This window comes from Myxocyprinus asiaticus, chromosome 16 (assembly GCF_019703515.2).
Source record: "Myxocyprinus asiaticus isolate MX2 ecotype Aquarium Trade chromosome 16, UBuf_Myxa_2, whole genome shotgun sequence".
Taxonomy (NCBI): Eukaryota; Metazoa; Chordata; class Actinopteri; order Cypriniformes; family Catostomidae; genus Myxocyprinus; species Myxocyprinus asiaticus.
In genome coordinates, this window is record NC_059359.1 from 7,806,671 (window position 1) to 7,819,146 (window position 12,476).

The 12,476-nt window shown below is 35.4% G+C and overlaps 1 protein-coding gene across 3 annotated transcripts; it reads right to left on the reverse strand.

Annotated features, from left to right (window-relative positions):
- Positions 1–664: 664 nt before the first annotated feature.
- upk1a (uroplakin 1a) lies at positions 665–12,049 on the reverse strand. 3 transcript variants are annotated; one of them, XM_051721706.1, is made up of 9 exons: positions 12,002–12,047; positions 11,597–11,633; positions 10,724–10,821; positions 10,439–10,639; positions 10,083–10,157; positions 9,756–9,863; positions 6,105–6,281; positions 4,656–4,739; positions 665–4,550 (listed from the first exon to the last, which is right to left on the reverse strand). In XM_051721706.1, exons 3-9 carry the CDS (start codon positions 10,784–10,786, stop codon positions 4,503–4,505), a joined length of 756 nt encoding a protein of 251 aa, XP_051577666.1. In that variant the 5' UTR covers positions 10,787–10,821; positions 11,597–11,633; positions 12,002–12,047; the 3' UTR covers positions 665–4,502. The 3 variants fall into 3 exon arrangements, with proteins under 3 accessions (XP_051577666.1, XP_051577668.1, XP_051577667.1); XM_051721708.1 differs by having other exon boundaries at positions 11,597–11,636; positions 12,002–12,027; XM_051721707.1 differs by lacking the exon at positions 11,597–11,633 and having other exon boundaries at positions 12,002–12,049.
- Positions 12,050–12,476: the final 427 nt, after the last annotated feature.

Here is a 12,476-nt window from a genome sequence, read left to right on the forward strand (position 1 = left end):
TGAAAGGATCAAAGAAGAGAACCATAAAGTGGCTTAAAAAAAGTAAACATTCCACAACACACTGTGCTGTCCAGCAGAGGGAGTCAGAGAGGTGCAAAGCTGCTATTCCTCTGACAGGACATTGCCCAGTGGCTAATTTTTGTTTTTCTGCTTTGGGTTTTATTTGATTTAAGGTTCTTTTTGACACTAGGTCACACTGTACAGGGGCACAAGCTCAATATGTTTGATTTTTTTTCCCTCAAAGTACAATAAAGAATAAAATCAAGAGATGCTGGTTGTTTTTAGAAACTCATAATTTGGCTTTTTTTTTTTTTTTTTTAAATTCTCATTTATTTTGCTTTTGGCAACAATGTGACATTATTTCATCATTTTTATTCCTTTTTTGATTTTTCTAAGTTATTGTAAGTTTTCATTTGAACAAGTTCTTGTAAAATAGTTTTATTTGCATTTCCCAAATTTGTTTCAAAGAATGTGAAGATTAGTAACTTTTTAGTTTTTATTTCTTTTAGGCCTGTGTGTGAATCTGAGTGCGTCTTACTTGCCCAGAGTATCTGAAATTAAGCACATAAAAAGAAGCGATGTTGCCTTGTGTTGAGGGTATAATTGTCTTGTTAATTTTTGAAGGGTGTGTGATTGAGTGTGCATATTTAGTTGAGGTACTGTATTTTGCTCATTTTCAAGTAATATGTCAAATGTTCTTATCCAAAGCAAGTATTTCTGGTAGGCTATGTCACCATGTCACTCCCAAACATCCATGGCCTCTTTTATGGAAGAATCCCAACCCAGCAATGTCCACTGACTGGTATTATCCACCATTAAACACTGAAAATTCCTCCAATGCCAATTTATGGACAAGTCTTGCAAAAAACAAAATTTTTGAAAGACTTAATAAAGTTAAAGCTGATTTATCAGACTACACTTAATGGGCTTGGTACTTTTCCATTATTTTGATTCTTACTATACGTAATATGGAACTGGTTATCAACATGTTTTGGAAATCCTTTAAAAATGACCAGAGGTGGGCTCTCTAAAAGTTTGGTTAGTGGTTGGTGCCTTGCGTTAAATAATCAATCTTCTTTTAAAAAATCAAACTTAATCTTCCCTTTGTTATGAAAGCAAATATTGAAAAGCTTCAATGCTTATATGCCACAGTAAGATACAAACCTTGTCCTAACCCTTACTAAAAGTACAGTCTCTACCATGGTACAGTGATGGCATTAGATGCTAATACAATGGTACTTTGATAAAAACCATGGTACAGGTTGAGTACTTTATTTGTGTGCCATTTGTATTTACATGGTACTCCAAGATATTTCAAAGAATACCATGGTACAGTGTCCAAAAACCAATGGGAATACCATGGTACTTTTGGTACTTTTTGTTAGTGGAGCCAAGTTGCCGCTATTTAGACACTATTATTTTTTTCAAAGCTTCACATTAGTAATTACTGAGAATACACAGTCTAAATTACATTTTGTTGTGTGTAAGAGAGAGAGAGAGAGTCTGTTTGCATGTCTGATATCTGTTTTAATAAATATCTATGCAGTGTATAACAAAGGGAATATTTATTCCTAAACCTTAAAACAGTAAATATTAATGCTACCTATGTACGTCAGAAGACCTGTGTATGTTCAAGTGAGAGAGGTCATGCATGTGGCTTTGAGAGAATATACTGTACATGATCTTCATGTCCAATGATTTCCCCTTATGCCTTCAGCACTTTGCAAAAGGCATTTCATTTTGTAATATTTACCAATATGTGAATTAAAATATTGGGCACTGTCAGTGACGAAACTGTAGTTTGGTGATTTATTTTTGAACACAATATTTTTGTACAAGTGTCAGTAGAGTAGAGGTTGCTTAATAATGGGCGTTGTTTAAGTATTCGAAAATGACATAAAATCTCCTTTAGAATGCAACAAAACTTTGGAATTTCAATGTACAACTGGTACTAATTATCATGTTTTAAAAGACTAACCTTGCTGAATAACTGATGATATTTACATGACTAAATAACATTCCTATTAATGAACCAGTCGAACTTGTATTTGTTCCAATTTGCTATTAAAAGACAAGTGTTCTTTGTAGGTTCTGTGTTATTTTGAGAATATTTAAATTTACAGGACTGGCTGAATGTATGCAGGCTACAGTCTACCCCATCTGAGATGGTTATCCTACTTTTGCTAGCTGTAATTTGAGTTTTTCAGCAGTAATATTTGAAGTTTTGCCAAGGACTTTCCTGGATGGATATCCTGCAAAACCTGTCTCAGTTTCTCAGTATCAGGCGACACTCCCAGTTGAGATAAAGCAGACATACAGTATATAAGCTAACATGCACTACACTGTTCCATGCTGATACATGTACAAACTGTTTTGGCATTAGGTAATTATTGTGAGCAGTAACGGTTTGTTGGGCGGTTCAGGGTGTGGAGAGCTGCCATGCTTTTGTCTTAGCATTCTCCTTCTCTTACTCTTTTATAAGGATTGTTTAATTGCAAGGGCATGTGCTTTCATAAAAGATGATGTCGTTTTTGCAATGACCATAGGCCCTTTTATGTATGACCTAACAGTGACATATATCAGTTTATTTGGTAGACAGAAACGAGGGCATAGATTTCTCCTCGACATGTTTCATTAATCATGGTATAACTGTTGGGGGGTTGTACTTGCTTGTTTTGATTATTACCTTTCCCCCGAAATCTACGCCCCTGCACAGAAACATGTTATCAAGCAAGTTATAAAACACATGGGCAGCAAAGAATCTCACAAAGCAAATTTCCATTCTATCCATGTTAAATCTTTATGCAGAAACAACACTAGACTGTGGCATAAAGTAAGATTTTGAGACTTAATTGATTAGAAAGGATTCAACAACTTATAGTTTAAAATGTACAATGATGATCCCATAAACACTCTTCATCCTTAATACAACATAAACCAAAAGAATATTAAAATGCATTCAAATCACTTATTTAGACATAAATATAGAAAAACAGAAAATGTGTAAGGGGGTAGTTGACAACATGGACGTTTTTCGCAATTTGATGTTAATATGTAGACTACCATTCAAAAGTCAATGGTGCTGAATTATAATTTTAATACATTTATATTTTTCATTATCTTTAAAACATGATGATCTAAAGTCTTATGCTTTTATTCCTAAAATTAGTTTTGTAAACTAATCTAAATTCTGCCCATGTATACATTTCTGTACAAAACTACATTTTTGATTTATTATATATATATAGTTGCCAAAACAGCACCAACCCGAATCTCAGAATAGCATTCTGAGATTATATTCTTCTCACCACAACTGTACAGAGCGGTTACCTGAGTTACTGTAGACTTTGTCAGTTCTAACCAGTCTGGCCATTCTCTGCTGACCTCTCTCATCAACAAGGCATTTCCATCCACAGAACTGCCGCTCACTGGATGTTTTTTGTTTTTGGCACCATTCTGAGTATATTCTGACTGTTGTGCGTGAAAATCACAGGCGATCAGCTGTTACAGAAATACTCAAACCAGCCCGTCTGGCACCAACAATCATCCATGCGATTATCTAATCAGCCAATCGTGTGACAGCATTGCAGTGCATAAAATCAAGCAGATACGGTCAGGAGCTTCAGTTAACGTTCACATCAACCATCTGAATGGGGAAAAATATGATCTCAGTGATTTGGAGCGTGAAGCGTCAGATGATTGTTGGTGCCAGACGGGCTGGTTTGAGTATTTCTGTAACTGCTGATCTCCTGGGATTTTCACACAAAATATTCTCTAGAATTTACTCCGAATGGTGCCAAAAACAAAAAACATCAAGTGAACGGCAGTTCTGTGAACGGAAATGCCTTGTTGATGAGCGAGGTCAACAGAGAATGGCCAGACTGGTTTGAACTGACAAAGTCTAGAGTAACTCAGATAACCGCTCTGTACAATTGTGTTGAGTTGGCGCTGTTTTAGCAGCACGATATATTAGACTGGAGAATAATAAAATACATTATTTGATAGAAACCAATAATTTTTGGTCACTACATTATTCCCATACTTTGTGTTATTTGATAGTTTTAATGGCTTTACTATTTTCTAAAATGTGGAAAATGGTAAAAATAAAGAATAAGTGAGTGTGTCTAGACTTAAGGAGAAGTGTAGATTTTAGGTGCTGTGACAGGTCACCAGTTAAGCTTTTCACCATTTTTAATCACTTGGCTTGTTTTGGAGATCCATTTAAATATAGTCTTATGGTGTGACATTAATTTTTAAATGTACATATATTCCAAACTGTCTCTCAATTAATGAGGTCATACAATTGCATGTATGCTAATTTTGCTAGAATTAGAAAATGCTGTTTAAAATAGTTTTAATTATAGCATGACTGTCACTGCTTAACACATCATGTCATCTACCCATGCATTTCACTGTAGTGCAATCTAAAAGTGTCCATTTCTTTTGTTATCACAGACCAGGAGAAAAAGCAGCTGTGTGGCTTGCAGACAGAGTCCATACATTTATTCCAGCTGTATGTAGTAGATCATGGCAAGCAGCAGCGTGAAAAACTGCAAGAAAGATGTGCATCGAAAGAGTGAATATGCAGTAAGGTGCAAAAGAATATTTTGTTGTAGATTTATACTGTCTAGGAAACACTTGATGACGTCACTCACCACAAACATGAGAACGGCAAATCCGTACCAGCTCACAGCCCAGGTGTAACGATTTAAAACAGATTCAATATACTTGAAGCAACCCTGAAGAATCAAAACACAAACATTTCCATCAATATAAATGTTCCCAAAAAAAAAAAAAAAAAAATAGAAAAAATAGCTAATGGTAATCAAGTGTGCAGATTCAAAATGCATAAAACAAAATATATATACATATTTTTAAACTGGCTATTTCAAAACATGAGAAGAATTAAATAGCTATACACTGAAAACAAAACTAAGGCACTGTGCCATATGTGTACCTGAATTGGCAATAATTTATTTATTTATTTTTTACTACGCAACAAACATTTGTTGGTTCCCAAAACATTCTGGGAATGTTAGTTAATGGATATTAAAAGTAAAACCTAAAAAGAACATTCCTAAAACGTTAGGAATTGGTTCCCAAAAAAATAACCAATTGGGAACCCCACACTATAGTTTGCTGGGTAGGTGCACTTAAAAAAAAAAAAAAAGGATTTTTGCTGCTTGTTTAATGTACTTATTTAAAATGAACTAAAGCAACACAATTTTAGAGCATTTTTCACAACTTGATTTTATTGCATTCTATCCATTTAAATTTGTAAAATGGAAGTTTGGACTACATGAATACTTTTTGTGGTATTAATGTAGCATTGATGAAGCTGGGCAGGAAATTTCCATTTCCCAGCATGAAATTCTCGATAGGGAAATTAATTTCTTTAATTAAGTGTTATTTTATGTGTTTTTGTGCAAGATGAATATAAAGTCGTGATACTGTGTTTAATGGTTTGTTATGTTAAGATTTATAAGAGTTTCTGTTATGTTGGAGTTTTGGGGGTTACCATTATTGTGAAGAGTAGAGCTTGAGCTAATGATGAGGACATGTAGCTGTCGTACATGAAATTGTTTGCTTGCTTTGAGCAAATGCTGTGCTAACCTATCATAGTTACTAAACTACACTCTGTAGTGCTTCAAACCAGCATTTAGCATGCTAACATTTACTTTCACTAGTTAATACATAAAGAATTAAAAGAGATATATTTACATTGACACGTCTAATTTTGTTGGGTTTACCCAATTAAACTAGGTTCTTTCTACATAATGTGTTTATGTTGAGATTATATAGTAATTTTAAGTTAAGAAAACAAATTTCAAACACGTGGAACCACTGTCCACGATTGAATCAATTTCAAGGAAAGAGCTTATTTATTTATTTATTTTAAAGTGTGCATGTTCCTTTTTGTTTTTGGTTTGTTAATGTTGTTGCAATCTTAAAATGTGCCACTCCCCTGAGCTATTATAATCTCATTATTAAAAAATCTGAGAGATATAGTGTGAAAATTGTAACTCTTAAATCCTCTTAATTTTCCATTTTACCCTGCAAATAAGGTGACATGCTATGAGAAGCATGTTCATGTCTCACATTACCTGTGTGAACATGGTGCTGCTCTTGCCAATCTTGCAACTTTCTGGATCTTGCACCTCAAAGTTGCTCAGTCTCTTGCAACAGTTGAGGGGCCAGGAGTAGGTCGTGCCAAAATTCTGCCTGAAGGTAGATTCAAACTCAATCCAGTCCTTTGGGCCATCTGTCCCACAACACTGAACCTGGATACAGAAGAGAAGGCTTAATGAATCTATCACGGTTATATTGGGAAAAGAAACATCTGTGTATGAACATCTTGGGAGTTAACTCATATTTTCATAAACAAGAGCAAAACCCACATTGAACTTTTGTGCCCTTCAAGTGGACTCGGAAATGTCGTAATTACAACATGTAGTTCCGAGCACATGAATGACCCAGTGAAGTTGGAAGTTTAAGTGGAAAACTCGGAATTCTAGATGATACCCGAGTTGCCGAGATGGGAGGAGTCCTAAACTTTCAACATGGCAGAGGAGAGTACAGTTTCTGAAGTGAATGGCAGGTTTTGTTCTAAATACAGCTAATTGTTTGCCGTTTTGATCATATTCATTTATGGATATACATTTTTACACTGTGAAAATAGCTTGAATTTGACAAAAATCTCATTATCGTCTGCAAGCTAATTGAGTGATATGTATTATGGTGTCAAAATAAAAGTTCCTCAAGAAATATGAATGAATGAACCTGGCGTCATCCATGTTTCCTGTTCTTTCCTACAACAAAGCACATGAACACGACGCATTCGTAATTACCACTTCAGAAGTGGGAAGTAGGAAAATTCCAATAGCACATGAAGGCAGCATAAGTTAACATAAGCTGGACGGACATTTTTGACCGTTGCTTCACATTTTGCGTTTTTTATCAGCTGAGCCCGTTTACATGCACACAAATACGCTGATTAATCTCTAAAATCAGCTTATTTAAAAAATCTGACAAGGCAAGAAATCTGCGTTTACATGAAATTTGTAATAATTGTGTTATTCTCTACTTCTGACGTCAAACCATGAAGAGACATGCGCTCAACACGTGCGCACATTGGATGATCCGGTAAGAACACCGGTGTTCTGAAATATTCGGTTTCTTAGATTTTCGGTTGCACTGAGCAGAGCATACCTGAATATTCACAAGTTTCCCGTTTCGTGTTAAAGTGACAGTTAAAATATTAATGGATGCACAATCTATAAATTGTTGTGAAAAGATGAACAGTTAAGCTTAACTTCGTTTGACGCTGAAAAGTAATTACCTTTCCGAAAACATAGTTTCGAATAATCATATTCCAAGCACTAATATTTTCAGTGTCGCTTTAACACGAAACAGAAAACTCGTGAATATTCATGTATATTGTGTTTACATGACTCATGAATATTCATGTTTATTGTGTTTACATGACCACCCGAGTTGCCGGCTTATTAAGCATAATCGGTGTAAGAACGTGCATGTAAAAGCTCTCAGCCATGTAAACACATTACCCCATGTTCTTACCGGCTCATTCAACATGTGCATGTGTTGAGTGCATGCCTCTTCATGGTTTGACATCAAAAGTGGAGAATAACAGAATTATTTCAAATGTCATGTAAATGCGTATTTCTTGCCTTGTCAGATTTTTTTAAATTAGCTGATTTTAGAGAGTAATCAGCATATTGGTGTGCATGTAAACAGGCTCAGTGTCTCCTGCAAGAGCGACGTGACTGTTTTAGACGCCATGTCAAGTTAAAAAGAACTTCAACCTTTAAAAACGCGTCTCGAGACACCTGTTTTGTTTTATTCATTGCGCTGCGTCTAGCTTTTAAGGTCAAGAATGCACTTGGGGCAAGTAAAGACGCTGACTCCCACGCCTGGAGTCGCAAGTTCGAATCCAAGGTGTGCTGAGTGACTCCAGTCAGGCTTCCTAAGCAACCACTTGGCCCGGTTGCTAGGGTGGGTAGAGTCACGTTGGGTTAACCTCCTCGTGGTCGCTATAATGTGGTTCTCGCACTTGGTGGGGTGCGTGGTGAATTGTGCGTGGATGCCACGGAGAATAGCGTGAGCCTCCACACGCGCAAGGTCTCCACGGTAACGCGCTCAACAAGCCACGTGATAAGATGCGCAGATTGACGGTCTCAGACGTGGAGGAAACTGAGATTCGTCCTCCGCCACCCGGATTGAGGTGAGTCACTACGCCACCACAAGGACTTAGAGCACATTGGGAATTGGGCATTCCAAATTGGGGAGAGAAAGGGAGGAAAAAAATAGAATGTGTTTGGTCTGAACGGCCTCTTAGAATGTGGCTGTTTTAGTTAAATCTACAACAGCTAACTCAACAGCTGTAGTGATTGTAACTGTCAATGTTTAAACAATGAGTCACCCAAAAATGAATATTCTGAAAAGGAGATGTTAGGTAATATATATTAGGGACTGACAGCCTCAGTCACTATTCACTTTCATTGCATCTTTCTTCCCATACAGTGGAAATTGATAGTGACTGGGACTGAACATTCAGTCATATGAAACAAAGTCTTATGTACATGATGACAGAATGATTATTTTTGGGCAAATTATTCCTTAGCTCATCATCAAGGTAAATCACATTACTGTTGCCTCTGTTTTATAAAAGCAATAAGCCATTCAAGGTTTTATGTTCCAGTGGTAGTGTATGGTGCTAGCAACACCAAGGTTGTGGGTTCAGTTCCTAGGGAAAACACATACTGATAAATGTAAAGGCTACCTTAATGAAATATTCCGGGTTCAAGACAAGTTAAGCCCAATCGACAGCATTTGTGGCATAATGCTGACTACCACAAAAAAATATTGTGAATTGTCCATCCTTTTCTTAAAAAAAAACAAAAATCGAGGTTACAGTGAGGCACTTACAATGGAAGTGAATGGGGCTAATATTGGGAGGGTTTAAAGGCAGAAATGTGAAGCTTATAATTTTATAAAAGCACTTACATTAATTCTTCAGTTAAAACTCCTGTATTATTTGAGCTGTAAAGTTGTTTAAATCATAATTTTATTGTCATTTTTGGGTTTGTTGACATTACATCATTATGGCAACAAAGTTATAAAATTGGCTATAACTTTACCCAGAAAAGTTAAGCGTTTTGTCACACTAAAATCATATTAACACACACATTGTTTTCCTTGTGGCTATACTTTTGAAAAAGTTAGTATTTTAACATAAAAAAAATTAATAATAATTTTTGTGATAATCAATATTATGCCACACATGCTGCCGATTGAGCTTAACTTGTATTGAATCCAGAATATTCCTTTAAATACTACAAGTTAAGTAAAGCTCTGGTTAAAAGTGTCTGTCAAATTCATTAATGAAATTCTTATGCTTTATTCTTATGCTTTATTGCGTGCCTAAGTTTTGTGTGTTTCATAGCTGCAAGTCTGCAGGTGGATATTTAATCAATATCTTAAAGCAGTTATTCTAACATGCAAACTGGTTTATCCACTATTATTATTATTATGATTGATAGAGGTGACAGAAGGACGTGTTGTGTCAAGTCTGAGTTGGTAATGATCTAAGTTTATTCTGCTCAAATATTATAAAAGTGAGCATGTGTGTCAGCCACACCATGAAACTTAAACTAATTGACAGGTGGTTTGGTATGGTTTTCTTCATTGTAAAGACAAAGATTGTTCTAGAAATGTAAATGGGAGTGTTTATTTACCTCTTGCATCACTCTGTTCCATGTTGCTGTAATCTGCTTTCCTTGCGTACTGCTGTCCCCATAATATCGCAGCATCTGTTTCTTCACAAGGTTACTGTTTCCAACCAGCTATTATAGAGGATGAAGAAGACAAGTGAGCCAGTCACACATTTGATATGAATATGGGTAGTTGGCATGTCCATGCACATTTTATTCTGCATCAAGATTTTAGGTTAAAATGTACTGTATAAGGGAAAGTGTGTATCTTTTTTTATCCATTTAAAAAATTTTAATGGTTCTATTACTCATATGTTCTATTTTATCAACAGGCAGTGTGACTGTACTCACATAATCTCGGTTGGTGGCTGCTGTAATGGCGGATGCACTTTCAAAGAGAAAGATGATGAACATTATAATAAGGTACTGTGGAAGAATGACAATTGAGACAATTAGTTAAACATGTTAATGTTGTTAATTTCCTAAGGTACCTGTGTGAATTTGAGGGGAACTGACTTCATACATACACTAAAAATCATCTTGTCACCAATTAGTTAAAAGTTCTTTAAAAAACGGCTCAGAAAAGTTAAGTTGGATTAAATGTATATATTATAAGAGTGACTTAAGTGTCCAAAAACTTTGTGGCCACTCTAAGTAGTATGGGAGGTCTGCTGTCTTTATCAGTATCATCCAGCATGCAAACCTACCACCAGCATGAGTGCACGACTCCTCTTTAGGGCAGCAAAGATGCCAAAGATGCATGTGAGGAAGAAGGCAAACCCTGTAAAAATGGCAATCCAGGCAGCAGCAAAAATGTCATCCTTCCCCGACACACCAGATATTGGGTAGAGTCCATACCCATCAACGACTACCCAAATGGCCACTGCAAATAATGCCAGTCCTGCTAGCTGGATAAACAACCGTATAAAAAAAGTTAAAACCAGAAAAGAGATACAGTATATTTTTCTGATTCTAATCTTTTTCATACTTACAGCAGCAATTGAATTAAGGGCGATAACCAAGACCATTAAACATGTGACTGTTCCTGAAGTCATGGCTGTAGTTTCTTTGTCTGGCCTTTCACACTCTCCTGAACAAAAATCAAATAATGGTTAGGACAGACATGATAAGAGTAAGGCATGATCTGTTTTTACTGAAATTTAATACATGGAAAACTGTAAGTGATCAAAGCAGTTTAAAGGAATATTTCATGTTCAATACAAGTTCAGCTCAATCGACAGTATTCGTGGCATAATATTGATTACCAAAAACAATTTTTTTGACTTGTCCCTCCTTTAAAAAAAAAAAAGTTCCAGTGAGGCACTTACAATGGAAGTGAATGGGGCCAATCCATAAACTTTAAAATATTGTTTCAAAAGTATAGTCACAAGACATAAGCAATATGCGTGTTTACATGATTTTAGTGTGATAAAATCACTAACTAACCTTAACTGTATAAAGTTATAGCCAGTTTTACAACTTTGTTGCCATGACGACGTAAACAAACCCTAAAATGACTGTAAAAATGATAATTTAAACAACTTTACAGCTCAAATAACACACAAGTTTTAACAGAAGAATTAATGTAAGTGCTTTTATAAAATTATAAGCTTCACATTTCTGCCTTTAAACTCTCCAAAAATTGGCCCCCATTCACTTCCATTGTAAGTGCCTCACTGTAACCTCGATTTTTGCTTTTTTAAAGAAAAAGACGGATGAGTCAAAATTAGTTTTTGTGGTAATCAACATTATGCCACAAATGCTGTTGATTGAGCTTAACTTGTATTGAACCCAGAATATTCCTTTAACCCGACTGCTGGGTCAGTCACAAGCAGAAACATTAAGTTAAGGCAAAAAAAAATTACCAGTAATGCTCCTTATATATCCTGAAATAAAGCCATTCTGCTAAAAAAAAAAGAAAAAAAGAAAAAAAAAGAAAATACAATTGAATTCTGTCTCTATGGTTCCCATTTTCATGGAAAACCTGAAAATATCAGGGAATTTTAAAATTTCGACTTCCAGGCCTGGAAAAGTCATAATTAAAATCATGAAGTCCTGAAGAACAAATGATTAGAATCCTAAAGTTTTGGACATTTCCAAAGTGATTTATACATTTTCTAGTTATGCAAAACACAAAAATATTTCATTATATAGCAGCTACTTTTAAACAGATAATAAAACAGATCAGGTTAACAGATAATAAAAGCAAAAGTATACAGTACTTTAATAAATAAATAAATAGAAACAGAATTTGCTGCTCAGGGACCCACCTGTTCCAATCTGAGATTGCACCTGCTTTTCCTCTGCCTAACTTCTATTCACTTTGTTCAGTTTTGTAGACACTTTCATGACGTCAAACCTGTTTGTCATCTGTTTTTTTTTTTTTTTGTTATAGCGACTTTATGAAATGGGGATGGGCAACCAGTCCCTGTGTTTTCATCTCCTTGTGATTTCAGTTATTCCAAATAACATAATATTAAAGTGACTATGCGACTTAATTGAGGAGTGCCTTTAGCTGTTTATGCAAACACTGACTTTTACATTGTAATTTTCAATTATGATAAATATCTACATAAACATATGAATAACTTTGCTTTCATGTTGCTTAACTGGTAGAGCCATGCTGCTAGCAATGCCAAAGTCATGGGTTTGATTACCAGGAAATGCATGTACTGATAAAATGTATAGCTTGAATGCTATACTGTCACTTAGGATTAAAAATGGTCTTCTATATGTATAAATGTA

Excerpts from the sequence above, each read along its gene's own strand:
- upk1a (XM_051721707.1), bottom strand. The coding sequence starts at position 10,786 with ATGACTTCAGGAACAGTCACATGTTTAATGGTCTTGGTTATCGCCCTT. Across the intron at positions 10,158-10,438 it reads GTCGTGCACTCATGCTGGTG|TACCTTATTATAATGTTCAT; the intron begins GTAGGTTTGCAT and ends ATTCTTCCACAG. Across the intron at positions 4,740-6,104 it reads GCAGCACCATGTTCACACAG|GGTTGCTTCAAGTATATTGA; the intron begins GTAATGTGAGAC and ends TTGATTCTTCAG.